We start from the raw sequence: 22,733 nt of genomic DNA on the forward strand, positions 1-22,733 counted from the left end.
TGTGAAAGGAAATAGGTTGCAAACAATGTGTTTAAATGAGAGCGAGAGAGAGAAGGGCAGATTAGATTGATTGCAGGTTAGCGAACGGCTAGACACTTCCTTAATGTGAACAGAGGGGGCGTTGTCATGAAGCGAGGCATAGCATACTGGAACTGGTGTTACATTGTAGCTACAGAACAAGTGTTAGCTGATAAGACATAAACCTGTAGTGTGTACGTTAGAGCTGAACTTCATGAGGCAGAATCGTACAGGGGAAACTGACGGAACATATCCTTTTTTTTAAACTCTAAAGTGGCCTAAATCTTCATGTTGTTTTGACCACAGCTATGGCAATGACAAGCACAATGGATTTTTCTCGAGTTGACGGCAAAGGGATCGTGTCGATTTTCAAAAAATATTGTTGCAGCGTTAATGTTAGCTAACGAAGTTGTCAGGGAGTTAACGTTAGCTCATGCCAGAGACATTTGAAATTGGCTTAAGGGATGCGTAGGTTTTTGTAACCCCATTGTTTACTCTACGAGTCTGACGGCCAGCTGTGGAATTGGTTGTATGATTTGGGCATTATCTAACGTTACGTGTGAGAGAAACTTCGAGGAGCATCGTAAAGGTAAGGTTACCAGTTTAAATTGCTAGCTAACGTAACTAGCAAGCTAAGGCTGTGTTTTCAAACGAGTTTGTGTTCAAAGCTAGGTAGCAAGCTATGGTAAAAATGTATGCAAGTGATTTGAGTGAACAGTGAACGTTAACTTAGTCACAGTACTTTGGGTTACACGTTACGCGTTATAGTTTGTTGAAAGTAAAATGACACACAAGTTGGGCTAGCCAGGATATGATGGCTGACTGAAGTTGTGAGCAGTATTTGGAAGCTGACAGCAAGGAAGTTAGACTTGGCTGTTCAGGGTCCAGTTCTTTCTGTTAACTATGTTTAACCCAGTTTGGCAACTGGTTGTTTAGGACTAGCGATATTTAACATTATGCATGCTTGTTTTACCAGTCTTTTCCTTGCTACTGGGTTTAAACCTTAATAGTGGTTAGCTACTAATCGCTAGGCTGCTTTTTGCTTATCAACCCAGGATAGCTATAAAGATAAACCTTGTGACATCTTTGTCTTCCCTATGTTTGATTAAGAATGGACATAATTCCCTGTCATGACCATGACCACTCCTTTTGTGTTTGAATGTTGACTAACATGTTGTAAGTCATCCTTTAAAAATCTATGTAACGTTAGATGACGACTGATGCCACACTGCTCTGATAGGTACCACCCTCTGTGGTGGGTGGTTCGCTCCTCAGATCTGTTCGTTTTCTTTCATTTGCAGCCCGCATGACGTTCTTGTCACCGTATGTATGATCTTTCCTTGGAAAGGGTAGAGAGATGCTCTCGCCATCAAGAAAGGAATCGGTATCCTTAAACCTTATCGAGCAGGGAAGAGGCTATGCCAATGGAAAGCAGTGGCGGCGACAGTCATGCTGGAGAGTGAGTTACTGGCTTTCTCACCTGTACACTTAGAATGATTGGGAGGGGTGGCATGCAAACCATATCAGATGCTCATGGGTTTGCACCGTTACTGTCACATGCGTTCTTTCTTACCCCTGACTTGAACATTTGTGAAGGTTACTCGCCTATAGACTAGGCTAAAGAAACACAGTAGGTGTGCCAAACTGAAACATGTTATTTTTTTATTGTTTGTGTGGGTGTGTGCTGTAGATAGTTGTTGCCTCTATCTGTCAACGTGTGAGACTTACTAGATACATTTTTCATGTGTAACAAATTGATTTGTTCCATCTAGAAATGGAAACAGCTATCGCGTTTACAGCGCAGCTTGATCCTCTTCATTGTGGTGTTGCTGTTGATTTGTGGCGTCGCCACATACCCCTCCCTAACAGAACGCTGGAAAGGTAAATTGGGTTGAATTAACATAATTGATTACAAACACCACATTTTATTATGTGCACACTCATCATAGTGCATATTTAAATTTCCTCTGCTTTCTTTTCAACCCCACCTGTTTTCAGGATTCTCAGACAGAGCTTTGAGGGAGGAAGCGGAGCTGAAGAAAGACAGCGGTCTGAAGCCCTTCGTCCTGGAGCTGCAGGAACAGCCTGGGCTCATTCTGCCAGAGCCGCCCTCTGAGGTCAGTTTGACACAGCTTATGAATGTTGCAGAAGACTGAGGGAGCCTACATTTCAGTCTGGCCTTCTTTTCTCAGGCCCGAGGGGAGACAGGTCTCACAGGGTTCATGGAATTGTAAAATCCTACTTTCCCGGCCTAGAAGAGTCATGTGAAATTCAGTATATTCATTTAAAGTTTTGGGAAAGTTATGAAATTTGATTTAGTTGGACATGTTGTTCTAATGAAATTAATTATGTTTTACTTTTCCAATGTTTCGCTGTGCGAATGTCTGCAGCACTATTCCGTTTCAATTTCAATTGACATGCCTTATTACTAGCTCAATAGAAAAGGAATGGAAAAGGTTGTTGTTAATTATTAGGCCCAACCCTTAAAGTAAAGTATGCAATTTTGTTTACGATCTTGAAATGTCTTGGAAATGTCATTGGTCCTTGAAAAATCATGGAAAAGTTAGTCACGGTTCCTAATGTACGCTTTACATCTGCCACTCCCTCACACCCCCTGTTTTCAACTGTTTGACTTTCAGAGGAAGGTGCCCAACAAGCGGGGCCCGCCGCTGCTCCAGAACCGCCAGCACAAGAAGGGGAACTCGTCATCAGCCCTGCTGGCCGAAGGGAAGCCTGAGCCAAAGAATGCAGCAGAGGAGAATGGGAAACCAGTTGTAAGGTGAGACTGTGAAACACTGATCTGTTCCCGTGAAAATGTATGCGTGTTATCCAAGTGCTGTCCTATTTGTTGCAAGTAACACTTTGCCCAGGGGGACGTTGTATTAAGCGAGGTCTGGTCACTGTGAACTTTAAACATCCTTTCCTTTTGAAGGAAAGTACAGGTGACTGATTCCTTACATTGCATCGCATGTGATGCATGTAAAGAATCAATACTAATTCACAGTTCCAATAACGGTAAAGAGTCTAATAGTCGTTTGGGTGTGTTTTCATCCTTCCGGCAGTTGGCGTGGAGCCATGATTGAAGCGGACCAAGTGACAGATTCTGCTGCTAAGGGCAAGGCTGATGCAGAAGTAGAGGATACAGCCTTCTTGGAGCCAGGTCAGTCTTGCTTACAGTTCACACCTTAATGAAAAAGGACACGTTTTAAGAAAAAAAAAATCTGGATGAATGGAAGGGAAACACTATGGAATGGTGGCAGGTAGCAGGTAGCCTCCTCCAGGGAAGCTGCATCTGTAGGTTTTGCTGACGGCGTTTAAATATCAAATAGGTCCCGAGGGGCCAAAGGAGGCCTCCACTTTTTGTTGGAGTTTAATTGCACTATGGATCGGTCAGGTACCCCTTAGGACAGTGTCTCCTGAGAAACACCTCATGCTGAATCACTGCTTGTAACAGTGCTCACCCATAAAGGGTTCCAAGATTTGAAAGCTGAGGTGGTCGTAGGGCTCTATTGTGAAGCGGAATGTTGATTGGCTGAGAAGTTCTAATTCATTGTGTTACAAGGGAATTATTTAGCCAAGCAAAGGAACTTTTGGAAATACCTGAAAGATCTTTCAGGTATTCAGGTATCGCTTCACGTCGTGCCTAACAACTCCCCTTACCTGTTCTAAAATCAGCGCAAAGCACAGCCTCTTGGGGCTTATTGCTTAAATATATTTCCAACCATAACTGTAAGAACACACGAGACGGTGCAGGTTTTTTGTGTGACATAAGCTCACAAGCTTTTCTACAAATGTCAAAGGCCCCAAAATGGGTCGCACTTGTTCCCATTCACACCCATTATAAAACAGGCCTATTAATGACAAGGGTTAATTAGTTGTGGTTCCTTTAATCATGGGCCTAGAGAGGTAATTTTTGAAAAATACATTATTTTCTATCAGTGAGCTGTGACATCTTCAATGCTATGCCTTGAAACCAAGTTGTTCTATAGTTCGGTAATAACATCAAGCTTTGCTTTAGTCCAGCTATATGTACCTTGTACTGTGGGTTTTCTATGTTGCTGTGTTATTCATAGAGTAGAATGAGTCCTGCTTCTCCTCAAGCCCCAGCTGGTGCATCTGTGTTTCAGAGTCGGTTCGACTGGAGGCTGTGAAGGAGGCATTTAGGCACGCCTGGAAAGGATACAAAGAGTTTGCCTGGGGCCACGACGAGCTAAAGCCACTCTCCAAGTCCTATGGAGAGTGGTTTGGCCTGGGCTTGACCCTGATCGATTCACTGGACACTATGTGGATCTTGGACCTAAAAGAAGGTAAAAAACAGTGTTTCGCCTAAATTGTTGCTTGGATTGGCAGCTGGGTAGACATCTATTTATGACTCCTGTTTACTGAAAGGTTTTACTAGAAAGGAAACAACATGAATGACAGTTTGTTTTTGGGTGAGCCAAGCGAAAGTTATTTTTGGAATGAAAGACTCAAGAGTGTTTTTTTTTTTTTCCTCCTGTAGAATTTGAAGAAGCTAAGAAGTGGGTTGCGACAGAGCTTTCCTTCAACAAGAATGTGGACGTTAATCTGTTTGAGAGCACCATCCGCATCCTGGGCGGCCTGCTCAGCACGTACCATCTGACGGGGGACTCGCTGTTTCTCGACAAAGCTGTGAGTCAGAGGCAGCCGGGTGCCATCGGGTGCCTCCACACTCGTGTCTGTGTCACACTTTACTCGGAGTGAGGCAGGGTTTTTAAATTGATTCGGAATGATGAAATTGAAGCAGCTTTTACTTCGGGTAGGGGAATGATATGAAAACAAAGGTACAGATATGAATGTATAAGGGGAAATTAATGAAGAAGACGTATATACAGTGGGGAAAATAAGTATTTGAACCCCTGCCGATTTTGCAAGTTTGGCCACTCGCAAAGAAATGTGTGATCTAGAATTGTAATGGTAGGTGTATGTTAACAGTGAGAAACAGAATATCAACAAAAAAATCCAGAAAACGGCATTTTATAACATTTATGACTTTATTTGCATTTGATGCAAAAAATAAGTCTAGTTAATGCCAAAGAGCTTGATTTTGGTCTCATCTGAACACATCCTGTCTCCCAATCCTCCTTAGAATCATTCAAGTGTTCATTGGCAAACTTCAGATGGCCCTGTTCATGTGCTTCCTTGAGCAGGGGGACCTTGTGAATGCTGCAGTACGCCAAAGAATTATGGCATAGTGTGTTGCCAATGGTTTTCTTGGTGACTGTGGTCCCAGCTGCCTTGAGATCATTCACAAGCTCCCCCTGTGTAGTTCTGGGGTTATTCTGCACCTCTCGGATGATCACCGATACCGCATGAGGGGATATCTTGCATGGAGCCCCAGACCTAGAGCGGGTGACAGTTGTTTGGTGTTGCTTCCATTTATGAATAATCGCACCAATAGTTATCTGCTTCTCACCAAGCTGCTTGCCAATGGTTTTGTAGCCCATTCCAGCCTTGTGCAGGTCTACAATCTTATCTCTGACGTCCTTGGACAACTCTTTGGTCTTGCCCATGGTGGTGAGGTTGAAGGTGTGAAGTATGATTCTTTGGACAGGTTTCTTTTATACAGGTCACCAGTTGAGATCATGTATACCTTGTTAGACCTAATGAGGACTAATCTGTGTGCTTCTTGGGCACATAACTGACCATTGGGAGCCAGAATTCTTGCTGTTTGCTTGGGGGTTCAAATACTTATTTTTTGCATCAAATGCAAATAAAGTCATAAATCTTATAAAATGCAGTTTTCTGGATTTTTTTGTTGATATTCTGTTTCTCACTGTTAAAATACACCTACCATTACAATTCTAGATAACACATTTCTTTGCAAGTGGCCAAACTTGCGAAATCGGCAGGGGCTCAAATACTTATTTTTCCCACTGTAACTATACATTGCTTTAACACCCTTGCAGATTGACATTGGAGCCAGGTTGATGCCAGCATTCAACACACCTTCCAAAATTCCATACTCGGATGTAAACATTGGGGCAGGAACAGCACACCCTCCCCGCTGGACGTCTGATAGCACGGTCGCCGAGGTTACCAGCATCCAGCTGGAGTTCCGAGAATTAAGTCGCCTCACCAAGGAACCGCGATACCAGGTAGGAATGATGGACCTTTATGGACTGTGACTCCTAAGCTCCCCCAAGCCTTCTGTCTCCAGTGACCACCATGCAAAGTCCTCTTTATTTAACGTTACAAAAGAATCATGCATTGTGTCTGTCCATTTGTTGACTGAAATCTAAACCATTAAGTGTGTTAAACGTTAAACAAGAGAAGTATATTTAGTCCTGAGTAGTTAAAACCATTACGATGAAGAGATGCGATCTAGGATTCACTCACGTGTTGCTGGACTGTAACCTCCCAGATGGCTGTGAACGAGGTCATGAAGCGGGTGCACAAGCTGGAGGGCAAGCAGGACGGCCTGGTGCCCATGTTCATAAACACCAATAGTGGGCAGTTCACCCACCTGGGCGTGTTCACGCTGGGCGCCCGCGCCGACAGCTACTATGAGTACCTGCTCAAGCAGTGGATCCAGGGCGGCAAGAAGGAAACCGAGTGAGTTCAAACGACGCCGTTCAGGATCGTTCCACCGTGACATTCAGCCTCCCCCCCCTGTCGGCTTAGCCCGTCTCTTAGCCCGAGGTGACGGCACTTCATTTGGTGAGATGCGTTTTAAAGCCTCATCTGGGCTCTGGCGTATGCAGCCTCCCCACCAAGCATTGAGTCATCAGTCTGAAAGCATTGGACAGAATGGCAATCATGGTTAACCCAACTGCACCCTACTCATACACAGTCTGTTCTATCGAGAGGCATTTGCTAATTGTAAAGGAGGTGGATGAAGCCCTTATGAATTGCATATATCAGCTAGATGTTCAGGACTCAAACTTGGATTGCATATCCTGCAATTCTTGTCTCTGTATTTGATGTCAATTCTGCCTTGGCTGCCTGTAGTTTTGTCTCATCAGATTGGATACTGTCTGTAGACTATTTGTCAGGCTTTCATCCTCCTGTAGCTTTCATCATCCTCTCCGCTATATTTTGTGGCTGTTTTTAGCATCTGTCCGCTTTGCTGCCACCTGCTTTTAACTGCGTCACATCTGTCACTTTCTAACTGTTGCTTTTTAACTGTCAGCATATCATATTGGTTCATATTGGACAGTCACAAAAGCAATGCCTTGAAAAAGACTGCTGACTGATGTCACATTTTGTACTCATTTTGAAGTCATACTAAGCTTGCTTTTTTCTTCCTCAGCAAGTGGTTCAATTATTTGCTGTCATAATATGTCCCGACCAAATGTTTTCTTCATTACCGTTACCCTGCACTTTACAAAGCTAAAACCGCCTTTTGTGTTCCGTGATTGCCTGTGCTTGTAGTAAGGGAAAGGGTGGTGTAAACTCCATTAATCAGGCTGGTTGCTATGTCCCTGCAGGTTACTGGAGGACTACCTGCAGGCTTTGGAGGGGGTGAAGAAACACCTTCTGAACCGCTCCTCTCCATCTGGGTTCATGTTTGTTGGGGAGCTCTCCCACGGCCACTTCAGTTCCAAAATGGTTGGTCTGGAGTTCTGTTAAGTTTCCTTTGACATTTGTTCTTTTCACAGGTGGAATGATCTCTGGCAGTGGCTAATGTCATCATTGATTTTTTCTAATTTTGTCTGATTTCAATTAATTACTCACACACACACACCTACACTCACTGATAATGTGGCTCTGATGTGGGAGAAATGGTGCGAGAGGGGAGGGGGACTGTGTTCATAAATGACTCTGGAAGACTTGTGTTTAATTGGTAATACAAACTGATCTTTCACTCAGTCTCCCTCTCTCTCTTGCTCACTCTCAGGACCATCTCGTTTGCTTTCTGCCCGGCACGCTGGCGCTGGGCCACCACCACGGCCTGCCAGCAGAGCACCTGGAGTTGGCCAAGCAGCTGATGGAGGGCTGCTACCAGATGTACGTCCAGATGGAGACAGGCCTCAGCCCCGAGATTGTCCACTTCAACACACACTCAGGCAGTGCTCAGGACATCGATGTCAAGGTAGGGAATTTTGATATCCATAACTATATTAATCATCACTTAAATCAAGACTGGTGTACAATACAATTCATGCATTTCCCTTTGGGAAATAGGCATTTTGCTTTAGTGCAGGATGTGTATCATGCAGCACGAAGGTAACTTGCTTCCACACTGTACTACCTACTAAGTACTCTACCATTAGATTGCAGACAGACATAACCTCCTGCGGCCGGAGACAGTGGAGAGCCTGTTCTACCTGTACAGGTTGACCAAGGACAGGAAGTACCAGAGATGGGGATGGGAAATCCTCCAGAACTTCAATAAGTATACTAGAGTGAGTTTAACATCCATTTTTTTTCATTTTCCTTCTAACAACTCGACAGACTTGAGATTTTCATGATATTTATGACCTTTTATCTTGTGTGTGGTTGTGTGATTGAATTAATTTGAATTCTAGGTTCTTCTCAGGTCTTCAGTAACAAGTGTTTACACCTTTGTTTTGCTATTGCTACTCGTAGGTTTAACCAGATGAAGAATGGATTTGTTTTGTTTTTATTGCCCTTGTAGGTTCCTACAGGTGGCTACACTTCTATAAACAACGTCCGAGATCCCGAGTACCCAAGTCCGCGGGACAAGATGGAGAGCTTCTTCCTGGGAGAGACGCTGAAGTACCTCTACTTGCTGTTCTCTGACAACTTTGACCTCATTAGCCTGGACAAATACGTCTTCAACACCGAAGCCCACCTTCTGCCCATCTGGCCTCAGACGGAGGGGGCTACGGTCTGACGCGCGTGAGGGGGAGGGATCCTTACGAACTCTCACACCTCTATCTCAGGGCTCAGACTGCACCACTGTTCGGCTTATTTTTCTTTGTTTTGATAACCTTGTTGCAAAACTGCCGTCTCACAAGGGTTATTATTTTATCTCTTTCTCTCTCTTTCTCTCTGGGATTAATGCCTCATGTGAAAGAGTAAAGACAAAATAATGGATAATGGATCTCAAGCAGTTCAAAGTGCTACGTTCACTTGTGGAAGTTTATCATGCTGTGTTTTGAGTAAGTTGTCATGTTGTCATTGGGCCTATAGCTGAGAGGTGCTTACTACAGGCAGTAGGCTGCATTTACCCCTCTTTCTGGTAGAAGTATGGCTGGTGCATCCGGTTAGTGGAAGACTAGAAATGTCATGAAGTCCTAGAGGGGTCGGCCGGATGGAAAGCGGACCCAATCACAATACTTTCCAGCCATCCGTTAGAACACGGGCTCTGATTTCAAATGACCACGGGAAGACAAATGATGGTTTTTTTTTTAACTGTGAATCTGTTTTCTACAAAGCCTATATGCACCAGGTGATTGTTAGGGCGTGGTGTTGAGTTTGAGGGATGTGCTGCTATCTCATTTGTGTGAACCTAAATGTGCTTTTCTGTTGTTGTCTGTCCATGTTTGTCCATCTAATGTTGTAGCGGACATCTGTAGGGTTTCGTTTAAGTACACAGTATTTAAGACTTTACATTCCTTAATGTCGTTGATTTGATTTTGACAGACTTATTTATTTCTGTATTAAGATGAGTAATGTTTTCCACCATTCACTGCCATTCCTGTGATTACCTAAACTCAGTCTGTGGATCGACTATTAGTTTTTTCTGGTGCCGTTTTGATGTGTATTTGTATATCAATCCATAGTTATATTTTCCCCCAAGAGTTACTACTTTTTAGAGACCATATCAACCTAAGAGTTCTATTTCAAATCATGAATGTCTTCTCAGTACAAAGTACAGGGAATATGATCTGTTTCCTTTCTGTATTTTTGTGATTCCATGTTGTTTAGCTTGTTGCTTTCCTGGAATTTAGAATTCCAGCTTCAAAGTTCGTTCCTGATGAAAACTGGAAATTAATCTCAGCACATTCTGTATTTCGAGGTGGTGAGACATTTCTGTTTAATAGGTTGTTTGTTTTTGAATGTTTAAATTTGACATGTACTCTATTTCATTGAGAAAAGGATATAGAGATGGTAATCAGGTTTGGGTATGCAGCTTGATGCAGCTTTTAGGTAGTTCCCAGAGGATGATTTAAAATGTTTAATTTATTTCAGCTGTAGCTGTAAGGGCTAAGCTACTAGTCCATATCTCCTATGACTGATCTAACTGAGAACTTGTTACACCTGTGCCTTTCACAAAATTCTAAACAGCATTGGAAGATATTCCGTATGGAAACCATTGTCAAAAGTTGTTTGTATATTTTGATTGTGTTAAAAATGTTATTTTAAATTATATCAGAACGCAGACTTTATTGTTTGCTATAAATATTCAATTTAAAGAATTCTGATTCAGGGTGGGACACAAAACATTAAGATACAAGATAGGCATCCTGAACTGAAGGGAGGTATTCAGTTGCGAATGACTCCAAGTAAGGAGTACATTTTTTATTAATCAAAGCATTTTTTTAGTCCACTGACCAACACTGCAAAAGTATAGTAGATTTGACTCTTGACATATCTGTAAAAAAAAAAGTTCCTCTTGGGTATATTTTTGAATGTTTGAATCACTGTACTTTTTTAATGTTTGCTACATTGAGGAAAAAACAAAAAAAAACACATATTTAAGGGCTTCTTCTCTGCCTTCTCTGTAACTACATTAATGATGAATTTGTGTACGAGGCCAACGAGTCCATCATTTTCATTAGTCAGAAACCAGATGTGCCCAGACTTTTTTTTTCTTGTTTATTTTCAAATGATTGCCAGTTAATTAATTTGCTAAAGGAGGACCTAAAGGAAGAAACATTTCATTCTTTGAGCTGTGTACCAGAGTAATGTCTACCAGATAAATTGTTTCCCTCATGTCGATTGTAATATTAATGTAATTTGGTAACTTTAATATGAGGTTGTTTGTGCCTCCGGGAGAAGAGACCCTGGGTTTGGTGTCTTGTATTTTTATGTCATATCAGCTTTGTATGAAGCTATGTACATATCAAATGTTTTATGTCAAGAAATGAATAAAAAGGAACCCTTAAGCTTTTGTTGTTTCTTCAATTTGGTATTATTATATTCAACACTCATGCTAGATTAATTCCAACTGTATTTCCAAACCAGTTTCTCAACCAATGGCTTTGTACGTGCTTCTAGTTGATGGTCATGTAGACTGCCTGCAGGAGAGCCCTGTGTGCTGATGCATATTAACTCTTCACACTTCAAACCCTCTCCCATCTGTTCATCCAACATGCTCCACAATCTAGAGCAGCGAACGGTGTTGCCACTCCTGTTCTCCTTTACCATCATCATTGTATCCATCATCTGGTGCTTAGATTTCTTTTTAACACCTCCTTGCGTTATATGCGTAGCTGTCATTTCCCATTTATGGAGCCCAGCTTTTCATTGCAAATTGATTTAATCTGCTTTGTGATTTACTCGTCTTTGTCAGACAGGGAAAATATAACAGTAGCAAAAAAAAAAATCCTAACCATAGTGGTTTGTCAGATTTGTACAGTTATGTGTTTTTAATGAAAGCAAAACATTCAAAACTTTGAATAGATAAAATGTGTGACAATATTATGCAAAAGGAAATATCTTTTATTAGAAAAAAAGATTGACAAAAAACAATAAAACAAGCATTCACAATCTCTGAAATCCAGGTATTTCTTGTCTATCCATTATAATTCACGGCCCTGGTGTTTGCCCCTCTCCATTTTCACCCACTGGGAGATGATCTCTGATTCCTTCTTACGGGCTTGGATCACAGAGTCTGGGTCAGCTACATTGGATCCTCTGAAAAAAATATTTTTTTGTCAGTAGGAATTCAACTAATTCAAACCACACAGATAAAAGCTGAACACTTGTGTTTTCTTTACTAAAAAAACAAAACGCTAAAATGATACATACCGCAAGTCCAGATGATGAGCCCCTTCAGGTATCCTGATTGCAATCAGGGATGAGCTCAAAGATTTCCTAACCTACAATTCAAAAGGATTGCATTGCACAAAATGCTGTCAAGTTAAATATACATTACTTAATATTATCAACTCAATTATGCGCTTCAGAATTAATTAGATCTAAATTCTAATTTAATGTTACCCCTCCATTTGCCCATGGATCCAGATCCCCATTGGAAAAGATGATATTGCTGGCCGTGGACAGGGCTGTGGAGGTAATGTATGAGGATTACAGGTTATTCATTATGCTAAGTGTTGGGAGGGCCTTTTGATGTGCCCCACAGATCCCCTCAGTCAGTATTGCTGAAACACATAGCTGGTGCACCGGATCCTTACCATCGCCCCAGAACTGAGTCTTGAGCCAGCCAGGCCGTGGCACCACAGCCCACCGCTTAGCACAGTACTTCTCTCTCTGCTGCTGGGTGAACGGCAGCGGAGGGAACATGTCGGACACACCGTTACTCTCGAAGCACATTTCAATCTCGGTGCAGGCCTTTGGAAAAGATAATAGATAAGGCATTTCAGTGAATGTGTTTTCCACAGAACAATGAGAATGCTGTAACAGAACTTGGAAAAGATCCCACAGGAGGCATCAGTCAGTGCCTATGAAACACTGTTTCTTTATATGTTCATAATCATAACTGAAGCAACACAGTATCACAAATCTGGCTAACCACATCAAGAACTCATAAACACTGATATGCTTGGACAGACCTCAAACACAGCACACAAACACGGTAAATCACATTGCTGGAATTGTATTCTCACTTGATAGTCCCAAGCCAAACTGTCGAAGCCAAGACCACAGCCAGTGGGATCAGCACATTCAATATAGAGATTGTAAATATCAAGACAGGTCAGTTTTCCCGTGGAGTTGTACACAATACCTGTGGAAATAAGAGGTCATCAGAGGTAAACATGCCATAAATGAGAAATTCATTGATGCATAATACATGACCAAAAAAGGCCAGATCCTCTGACCACATCACTAGTTCTAATTTTGTATTTTTGATACTCTAACAATGCATTTTCCTTCAAGTCATTGACCACCTTCCATCTTTAAGTGATCACAAGAGCCCTCACTATTCTTACCAACAGTATCTTTAAGGGCAGCCATCAAGCCATCCCCTTTCAACATAGTGTCACAGGCCACCTGTAAAATAAGAGATAGTGGCAGCTCCAGGTCAAGGGGGAAAATACCTGAGCTGTAATGATGATGATACATTCTGTGGTAGCAAGACACTCTGGTGGACAAAGCTACTGCACCTTGACAGGAAACGGCGGCATGCTGCTCATGAACGCTGTGCTGTAGGGGTAGTCAAGCATGGCCATGAGGGTGAACGCGTTGCGTAAAAGACCGTTTAGCTGATGGATGTCCGCTGCAGATGATGGAGTCTTGCACAAGCTGAACTCGGACTGTATCCGAGTGTAATCTGTCAACACAACTTGCATATTACCGTACTTTTACAGACACACACCCACAGATGAGGTCCATCGTGTGAAACCACATTCAGACTTTGTTTCAAATCTGGCTGTTTTGATCCCTTCGTCTTGTTGATTGTCCCTGTGGTCATTAAAAGGTAAAATAAAAGCACCATCTGAAAGCTTGTACATACATCACATGAATTACTGAACTCAGTCCAGAGGAGACGAGTAAATACCTTCCTGCTGGGCCAGAGTCTGCAGCTTCTCAAAGGCTCCTTTCACTGCATCCCGACAGGAAGGGTCACAATTCTCAAAATCCTTTGCAAAAACAAAAACAACAAGTCGGTGACCACGACAACCTCCCGACTAACAGGCAGTCGGCTTCCATAGCTATTGAGCTGTTAACAAGCAGTAGCTCATGACTCTTCCAGAGCTCAGAACTTACTGCAGTGACGTCACGGAAGAACTGTGCTGGGTCCCCCATGCCCGCTGTGGACAAAATAGGAGCGCTGGCAGCCAGAGCCCCGGCTACAATGTTGGGGTACCTCAGCCTCATGTAGACACTCAGCATTCCACCGTAACTGTGGACAGAAAAAGTATTCAGAGGATAGAGTTTCAATCCAAGCGCGTGCACTGTTATTGATACGGATGAATTATGGTGTTTTGTTGCTAAGTGGAAATGTTGGAGTGTAATATTTCATCCACTTTATGTTTTCTGTTTCAAAGCTGATTGGTTTTGCTATTGGGCATGTTTCTTTGTTATACAAGTCCTGCTGCACAACTACACTGTTTCTCACAGTGAGTGCAAGGCTCTCTCACCTCCCACCAAAGACAATGACTGGACATGCCTGGGCATTCAGCTCTTTCTTCAGCTCAGTGATCATCACCGCATAGTCTGCCAGGGCCTGCTCCACCGTCAGAAGCCCCACCTCAGGGATGTGGAAGGAGTCTTTGCCAAACGGCAGTGATTTACCATAGTACCTCTACAACAGAGACAACAGTGTCACTAAAACAATGTCTCTTTCAAACTCATTAAATCTGGATGACACTAATTAGACATTGACTGGACAATTGAATTGGTGAGTTAAGCCATGCGAGGAAACTAATGTCCAAGCATCCCTAACAATACATCCTTCAACAGAGTTCAGTGACTTCCTTCCTTTGTCATAATCACGAGTCATGCATGGGCAGTCACATGATGTGAGGACATATTCTTACATGCTCAGCAAATATCACCAGTGCTCTTTCCTTAGCAGCCAACTCTGTTATGAAGCCAGAGTTTAAGGCAAATGCCCAGATGTCTCCTTCATTGCCAGTGTAGAAGTAGATGGGCCCATAGTCTTTCTTCCAGTACTGATCTAAAAGAAAAGCGACAAGGAAATAGTTTACAGCAGTACTGATTCTTTATTTAATCAACAAAATGTTGAATATGGTTGATTATAAGTTAAGTTCACCTGTGATGAGGTATCTCTGAAGATACGTCCCATTCCCCATGGAATTATAATTGAAGTGGTCCACAATTTGAGAAAAGTATTTCTCTCTAAACTCAGGTTTGGGATCAGTGAGCTTCCAGGTATTACCCCCCTGGCGGAGAAAAAAACAATAACACAGAGTTCAGTTCAGTTCAGTTCATCTAATTAAATGTAACCAATGGAAGAACCACAATGTCATGTTTTTAAGAAGATTGTATATGCATGACAGCATAACACGACATTGGCATTGTATTTAGGCTATGGCTGGTTTAATTGCGTTTCTTTCTAGTGACCTTTCGTTTTGAAATTCAAAAAACCTACAGGTCCATGAGAGTTTGCTGCACATTGATCAAAACGTTTCTGATTCTCATCAAACTCCACATTACAATATGAAATATATAAGAATCGATACAGAGCCTGTAATTCTTACCTGAACCACCTTACGGGATCCCTGAGCCTCACAAAGAAATAACAAAGTCGCAACAAACCATGTCGGTACCATCTTGGCCATAGCTTGGCTAGCAAAATCAGCCTGTTAAAGCAAGGTGACAGCGACGTTGTGTCATGTGAACGGTGTCACATGATTAACTTATCTTGCCACTGTGAAAAAGGATCATTGTCAACTCTGTTGCATGTGAAATTTACATTTGTGGGAAGCGGAAGGTGGCAAACTGCTTGTGAAATATTTGCAGACAAAAATGAGTCGCTAGCCTGCTAGCCTCCCACAGTTCCGTGGAGCTAGTGACAATACGCGAAACAGTCGGCGAAAGCATCAAAATAAAAGTCACTTCAAAGTTAATTAAAATAATTCTGTTTGGCAAATGTTTCAACGTTTTGTTCGACATATGGCTGTTGTATTGTTAACTACATATTTAACTACATAGAAGACTCATCTTACGAATCTCATTACAAAACTCGGTTTTATTTCTCCATTTAATCTATTGAAAACCTCCACATCTAAAAAGTTGCTTTTCAAACCAGGGCCTTATTGCTGAAGAACAATATTTGAATTCATACTGACTGATCATGAGTCATAATACTGAATTAACTAAGTTATGGGCTAAAGACTAAAGACACTAAAAGAACATATTATGAGGTAAAGGTGTACAACAACATCATTATCTGTATCTGTTCAACCAAAACAATGATCTGTCTCAGTCTTTGTATTCAGATAGAAGACTGGAAGTGGGTGTGGTTTATACCAGAAGTCACATTAAATCAGGCAAATGCATTTTCATTGGCAATGCAATTGTTGCCCCTCCAAAGCATCACATTGATTTAATATTGGCATATAATTAATTATGAAATATATTTCCACATCCTAAAACTGTACTTTTGACTGCTTTATTTGGAGTGTAAGAGCCTGTGGTGTATGAGATCATCGTCTGAAAATAGTGTGATTGAGAACTATGACATGGAATATGATGGTCACCTGGACAGGTTTTCTTTTTTGAAATCACCACATCCTCTCCTTTTCTGGGGTGGCACATCTAATACGCATTAGCAAGATATCAACAATTACAGTATGTCGCAGTAGAACCCAACATTATCGTAAAGAAAATCACATTTAAACATCATTATTACATAAGCTTGTCTCTTGTTTCAGAAAAGGCCACCTTGCAGCAACAACAAGCACCCTGACTAAGACTCGTTTTGAAAAGAATGTATGAACCACAGGACCACGGTACATGTGTTCCCCAGTGCAGGTACTGTTGGTACCCAGGTGCCACTTATCTCCCTGCTCTTCGAACCAGTTCACCTGGGCTACAACATGTTCAGCTACTGACAGTACTGACAGTATCCTCCCTCATATTATAAACCAGTCACTTCCAAATTTGCTAAACCTGTCCTGTGCGCAGCTAGGTCGATGATGGGATCACCTGTTATTGCATCCAAACTCAGCCACTTCGCATATAAGTGCAATGGGGTCTGTTCTGTAACTTGATTGTGAAAAGACATCCACAGCTAAACTAAGTCTATTACAGTCTGGGAAGTGTAAGTAAATGGTAAATGGATTGCATTCATATAGCGCTTTTCAACTCATACTGCACTCAAAGCACTTTACAGACGAATGCCTCAGACATCTACCCATTCATACACCCATGGCAGAGGCTTCTATATAAGTTGCCAACCTGCATCCTCAAGTGTTGTATTAGAAATCACCCGAGAACACAGCAGATGTGCAGCTGAAACAAATACTCTCTAAATTCAATAGTCATTTTCAGCAGTGGGAAAATGCACTCTAAGGTTACTAATTGGGCTAATGCAAAATGGTGTGCTTACAGACGGTAGAATAAGTTATAATAACCCTGAGTCTTGAACAAATACCCTGTTTGAAACACAAAAATGTAGTTCCACTTGGGTAGAAACATGAATACAAACAAGACCACTGCATAGTGGGTACTCGCAGCCTCTGCAGGTTCATTCACAGTTTTTCACAGTCCAATGTATAGTAATCAAGTAGTCTTGATTCAGGGGAATGGGTGAAATCTTCCATAGAAAATTTAAAGAAACCCTTAGGAGAGAATTTTTATTATTTTTCCCATTCAGAGTTAAGGTGCAAACTACTTATACTTGAAGGTACAGTCCACGATTCTTATACAATACCCTAAGTTGCTCCTCCTGGTCCTCTGCTTGTAGCTGCCCATTCTGTGTGTGCTAAAGAAAACTCCGGTTCTCTGCTCAAACATCCACAACCTTTCAGCAGAATCGTGGACTATGCCTTTAAGAAACAACAGTGCACTACTACTTAACAGTACTTATTAGTATTTACTTAGTAAGGCACATACACCCAAGTTTGGGTGAAGAACTACAGTGGAGAGTAGTACCTCATGACATGTACTGTATGTCCAATTATGCAATAGTTCAACTTGGTTTTTAAAATAAAATTGTTTCATTTCAGCACTAATTTACATTTTATCCTATTTATGTCCAGCCTTGCTTTCATATCCATTATTGTGGCACATAGATGACAGCAATGTTTAACCGATTAGGAACACCCCTTTACACACCTTTTGTAGAGGTGCTTTACATGTCATGCTGTTTATTAAGTGAAAGGCAGAAGAAACGTTAATAGAAGCCAACAGCTTGCACCAGAAATCATTGTGCAGTTAAACGAATGCCATTCGTGCCCCTTTAACTGTGCCCCTTTAGCTGTGCACAGAAGACTGAGGGATGCAGGGCTGTGGCAGGGAGATGGTTCCTAACAAGAGCAATAGACTTGCATAGGCCAAAGAACTGAGAAAATGGTATGGAGAAGACTGGTGTAAAATTAATGGGGCTCTGGACTGAAATGTGGGGCTCCTCAAGGAGCTGTTTTGTGTCATAACAAACATGACCCTGTAGCCCTTCCTCACTCAGTCATCTGCGGACAGTTGAGGCTGCATTAGCATGGCATTCACAGCCCTCATGGTTGAGCTGTCCATTCTGCGTGCCAGAATCACAGACTGACCTCTAATATATGATGCCATTGAAGACATGCACTGTTATACACCTTAAAATTGTAATGTTAGAATGGATATTTCTCTCAGCGGGCTTAAATTACCATAATAAGATGTTCACTCAACAACCTCTAAGTGCTTAACATACATTTTTGTATAAAATAAATGGGAAAAGTGAATATCTGGGGTGTGCAAAAGCTTTTACTGGCAGTGAACATTGTTTTATGTGTTTCTGTCCAGCTTTAGAAAAGCTCATAATGAGAAGGTGACTTACCCCATCATTCAGGCAATAAAAGACTGCGGGAGAACTTGGGACCAGACAGCATCGTAAGAAGTACGTTTTAAAACTGGTGTTTCAGATCAGATGAATCTCGTGGGTCGAAGAGGGTTCTCACCTTTTCCTGTTTTTAGCCCAAGCAGAGACACTTAAGTTGGAGTGTGAGAGTGTTCTTCCTGAACAGGGCTGTATTGGAGAGGCACTGAAGAAGGCCCAGTACATGTAATTGTTGGCTTTGGCATCCATCTTTAGAGCTGATCACATCAGACATGGAGTTGTGATGTGCATGTTTGACAAGACAGCAGTGAACAGCCTCCCAACACTTCACATGGGGTTTTCCACCAACAGTGGGGTTTTCTCTCCATCCACTGGGAAGAAGATGTTTTTTTCCCCCGATTCCTTTCCAGATTGAGAGGCTGTGGGCCTCAAAGGTAAGTAGAGATCTGATTTTGCACATTTGACTATCTGGAGCTGTTCCACAAAATCAGGAAATCCTTGAAGATACTTGCCGTCTGACAACTGGTGTCGAAGAAGTTGTCAAATTAATTAATTGGGCTTGGGCATATGCCCTGGGAAGCTGATGGGGACGTCCTTTTGGCTGTCGCTGAGATTTGTCTTTGATGTCGTTCTCCTGTAGTCCTGTTGTTCCCCAGTAGTCCTCAGGCGTCACAGAAAGGGATCCCAGAAAAAGCTTACCTTTGACTTCTTCCTACAACTCCGTCATTTTCTGATCCTTTTGCAGTGCTGCCTGGCTATGATTCCTCCCTGACTGACCTGCTAGTGCAGGGCAACCATGCATCTGGTTCCTTCTGCCTTACTTTGCCTTCCCTTAACGAATTTGCAGGCCCATGTCGGCCTTCGGTTAATGCTATCAGCAGAACACAAATCCTCAGGATCTATTGCTGGTTTGTCATCGCAGTGTCAGTCCTTTCCATTTGGTTTGTCCTGAATGGGCCTGCGTCCAACCCGCTCCACGGAGAACCACCAGGCTGTTTTCTACTTTTCATGCTTGTAGTTAATTTGGGAGTCCATGCAGTTGTAGCTACATGGATGATTAGAGAGGGTAGTATAGTTCATATAGCAGATGTTGACAGATGGAGTTGTGAGAAAGATGTTGATGCTTGTGTGTGTCTTTGTTGTCCAGGGAAAGAGTCATCTTCCCCCATCCTCCACATCCCCCTTTAGGTCCCTGGCAGTCAGCAGTGTCCAGCAGAACACCATGTCACACACAGAGACGGGGGAGAAATCCAGAAGATCTTCCTGTGAGGTGTGTGGGAAAAGCTTCCACTTCAGATCCTACTTAAAGTTGCATCAGTGCATTCACACTGGAGAGAGGCTATACTCCTGCTCCCAGTGTGGCAAAAAATTGCAGCCAGAAAATCAACCTGCTATTAGCTTGGCAAGAGTTTCACAGTACAATGAACCCTTCGAGATCACCAGCACATTCACTCGAGGGAGAGGTTGTACATCTTCGTACACCTTATGTGGCAAAAGCTTCACTGCACTAGCAAATCTAAGAAGACATCAGCAAACTTAGGCCCAATCTCAATACTTCCCCTTACCCCTTATCTTTCCCCTTACCCTTGAAGTTGCGCGTTCATGTGAGAGCTAGTGGTGTCTCAATACCCAATTTGATCAAGATTAAGGGGTAAGATTAAATGGTGTATGGCCCTCGTTTTTAAGCTGATCGGAGAGCTACCTTGCTCCTCCAAGGGCTATCCCAGAGCACACCGCGAAACCAGCTCGGGAATTTTCAAAAAAACATGGCTGCTTAAAGCGAGGAATATTTTACATGAATAAAGCTATCTACACAACTTTTTATATGTTTATAATGACTCGGTTTGATCTGAAATGTGCTACTCGAACGATGCATAGTATTGTAGGTCTTAACTGAAGCTTTCAAACGGTAGTTTTAGGATACAATTAGCGCCTATACCACCACTCCATTGGCTTATATGGTAGCTTGCCAGCTATCATGCTACATACACTACATGTAAGTATTTTTGGCTTATAATTAATTTAAAAATGACGACAGTCTTGTTTCGTGCTCTACACAGTTGTAGGGGAGAGTGGGGTAATGTGAGACATTTTTTACATTTGCTCTCCTCTAGGCGAGCTTAATTGATGTATCAGTAAAATGTACACATATCCCATTTATTCAGGATGTTTCCTAGCAATTGAAATCATCAGAATGTCTTCAAGACAAAGGGCATTGAAAATATGATTGTTTTAAAAAAAGTGGTCTTGTGTCTCACTTTACCCCAGCTTAGGGGTAAAGTGAGACAGACCAGAGAAATCAACGGGGTAAAGTGATCCACTTACTTTTTCCACTTTAAAACTACCATAACAACACATGTTGTAACAGTAAGAATCCTGACAGCTAGCTTGACAACTACACATTCCAAAACCTATATCGGACTAGTAACAGAATCAAGGGGATTGGTCAATTAAGCATTTTAACATAACACTTGAAAGTAACTCCGAACAAAATCATGTACAACATAATATAATTAAAAATGTTTTTGTTAACATTCAAATGACAGATAGAAGTAAGCAATAAGCCCCAAGAGGCCGTGCTTTGCGCTGATTTTAGAACAGGTAAGGGAGTTGTTAGGCACGACGCGAAGCGGAGTGCCGTTAAACCCCCTTACCTGTTCTAAAATCAGCGCAAAGCACGGACTCGCGGGGCTTATTGCTTTTCTAAACCTGTTACTACACATATTTGATATGGTTTCATAATTAAAGACAATTCAATTTAAGAAACAACAGTTTAATGATAAACCGTCATTCTTCCGCCACTAAAAATTATAGTTCCTAAATAAATCGTTGCCACGCAACCCTTGAAGCAACGCAACAGCCAGATGGAACACTGGGTATGAAATGCGCTATATGAATTCCTTGCCATTCGCTGCGCAGTAATATGGAATGTAATCAGGTCAAATTGTAAGGTAATGCTGGATTTTACAACGGCTTTTAGCCAATCACAATCAAGGATTTGAACAATCAGGTTTAGAATGACCAGTTAGATTAGAACACAGGCATAGGACCATAATCAGAACCAGCTAGAACAGCCTGGGACTCAGAACACAGGACCCAGAGACCCAGCTGGATTAGAATATCAGCCTCGTACTCATTTTGTAAGGGATAATGTATGGAACGCCGGTCATTATCGTGAAAATAAGCCCCGACAGGGCGAACGGCACCCCGACGCGAAGGTTACAGTCATCTGAAGTGGATGGACCAGTGGAATTCAGCTCAGGATTTGGCCGGTCTGACACCAGAGATGGTGCAAACACTTCCTCAGGGAAAAAAGCTTGGTTATATGGGAATATCCCAGTGGACTTGAATCCAGAAGAGATATTCCGTTGTGTCACTGCTGACAAAAAGGCCTCATTCACAAGTCCTGCAATCTGGTAGATGGGGAGTGTTTTGCCAGGGTTAGATCTCTCTAAACAGTGTCTCACTTTACCCCACAGCATATGTCTCACTTTACCCCGCAGCCACTTTTTTTTTAGAAAAAACAACATCTCTAAGCATTTCAGGCTAATCTTCACCAACATCAATCACATGGTTTTATATGTTGGAAGTTCATCAACATGTATGATATAAGTTTTTCTACCTGAATCAATTTGCTTTGACACAACAGTTGATTTAGTTCACATCAAGAAAATTTACTTTTACATGCAAAAAACACATTTTTGTGCAAAAACATACTTTCCACAGCACCAGCACCAACCTCTCCTTCATGGCAAGGGGGGAATGGGAATGGCTTGAAAACATAATTGTCATTTGACCAAAAATGTGTTCCTTAGCCTAGATACAGGGGGTGTCTCACATTACCCGATGTCTCACATTACCCCGCTCTCCCCTATACATATATATTTGCAACCATGTTCTTCATTAGACTTTTTTTAAATCGCTAGTTTCATAGCTCATACAGTCACGCATGACGTACCCGAAACCGAGTGGCGTCTCATTTCATAGGGGAAAGATCTCAGCCCTTGGCCCTTACACTTGCAAGTGCTAGGGTTAAGACAAAGACAAGACAAAGCAAAAGGGGCAAGGGTAAGAATCGAGATTCGGCCTTGTACTTCTCTCTTGAAAGTCAACCAAAGGCACAACCCAGACTGGGAATGTAAGTGGGCTAGAG

At 42.1% G+C, this 22,733-nt stretch overlaps 2 protein-coding genes across 2 annotated transcripts; one reads left to right on the top strand and one right to left on the bottom strand.

The window, feature by feature from the left end:
• Positions 1–387: 387 nt before the first annotated feature.
• On the top strand, positions 388–9,560 carry man1b1b (mannosidase, alpha, class 1B, member 1b). Its single transcript, XM_080853198.1, has 14 exons — positions 388–607; positions 1,320–1,477; positions 1,791–1,899; positions 2,017–2,135; positions 2,658–2,797; positions 3,081–3,178; positions 4,146–4,325; positions 4,520–4,668; positions 5,946–6,134; positions 6,401–6,591; positions 7,467–7,587; positions 7,877–8,071; positions 8,253–8,384; positions 8,618–9,560. Exons 2-14 carry the CDS (start codon positions 1,376–1,378, stop codon positions 8,834–8,836), a joined length of 1,944 nt encoding a protein of 647 aa, XP_080709324.1. The 5' UTR covers positions 388–607; positions 1,320–1,375; the 3' UTR covers positions 8,837–9,560.
• Positions 9,561–11,690: 2,130 nt separating this feature from the next.
• Positions 11,691–15,517, bottom strand: dpp7 (dipeptidyl-peptidase 7; the record flags this gene model as incomplete). Its single annotated transcript, XM_080852371.1, has 13 exons — positions 15,297–15,517; positions 14,849–14,978; positions 14,613–14,752; positions 14,214–14,377; positions 13,840–13,975; positions 13,631–13,712; positions 13,236–13,402; positions 13,062–13,122; positions 12,738–12,856; positions 12,306–12,462; positions 12,112–12,176; positions 11,920–11,990; positions 11,691–11,805 (listed from the first exon to the last, which is right to left on the bottom strand). The coding sequence occupies exons 1-13, from the start codon at positions 15,375–15,377 to the stop codon at positions 11,691–11,693; spliced, it is 1,488 nt and encodes a 495-aa protein (XP_080708497.1). The 5' UTR covers positions 15,378–15,517.
• Positions 15,518–22,733: the final 7,216 nt, after the last annotated feature.

This window comes from Sprattus sprattus (assembly GCF_963457725.1).
Source record: "Sprattus sprattus genome assembly, chromosome: 15".
Lineage (NCBI taxonomy): Eukaryota > Metazoa > Chordata > Actinopteri > Clupeiformes > Clupeidae > Sprattus > Sprattus sprattus.

Bases quoted from the DNA above. Each gene is read 5' to 3' on its own strand.
- man1b1b (XM_080853198.1), top strand. From the start codon at position 1,376: ATGCTCTCGCCATCAAGAAAGGAATCGGTATCCTTAAACCTTATCGAG. The intron at 2,798-3,080 runs GTGAGACTGTGA...TCCTTCCGGCAG, and splicing joins AATGGGAAACCAGTTGTAAG to TTGGCGTGGAGCCATGATTG. The intron at 6,592-7,466 runs GTGAGTTCAAAC...ATGTCCCTGCAG, and splicing joins GGCGGCAAGAAGGAAACCGA to GTTACTGGAGGACTACCTGC.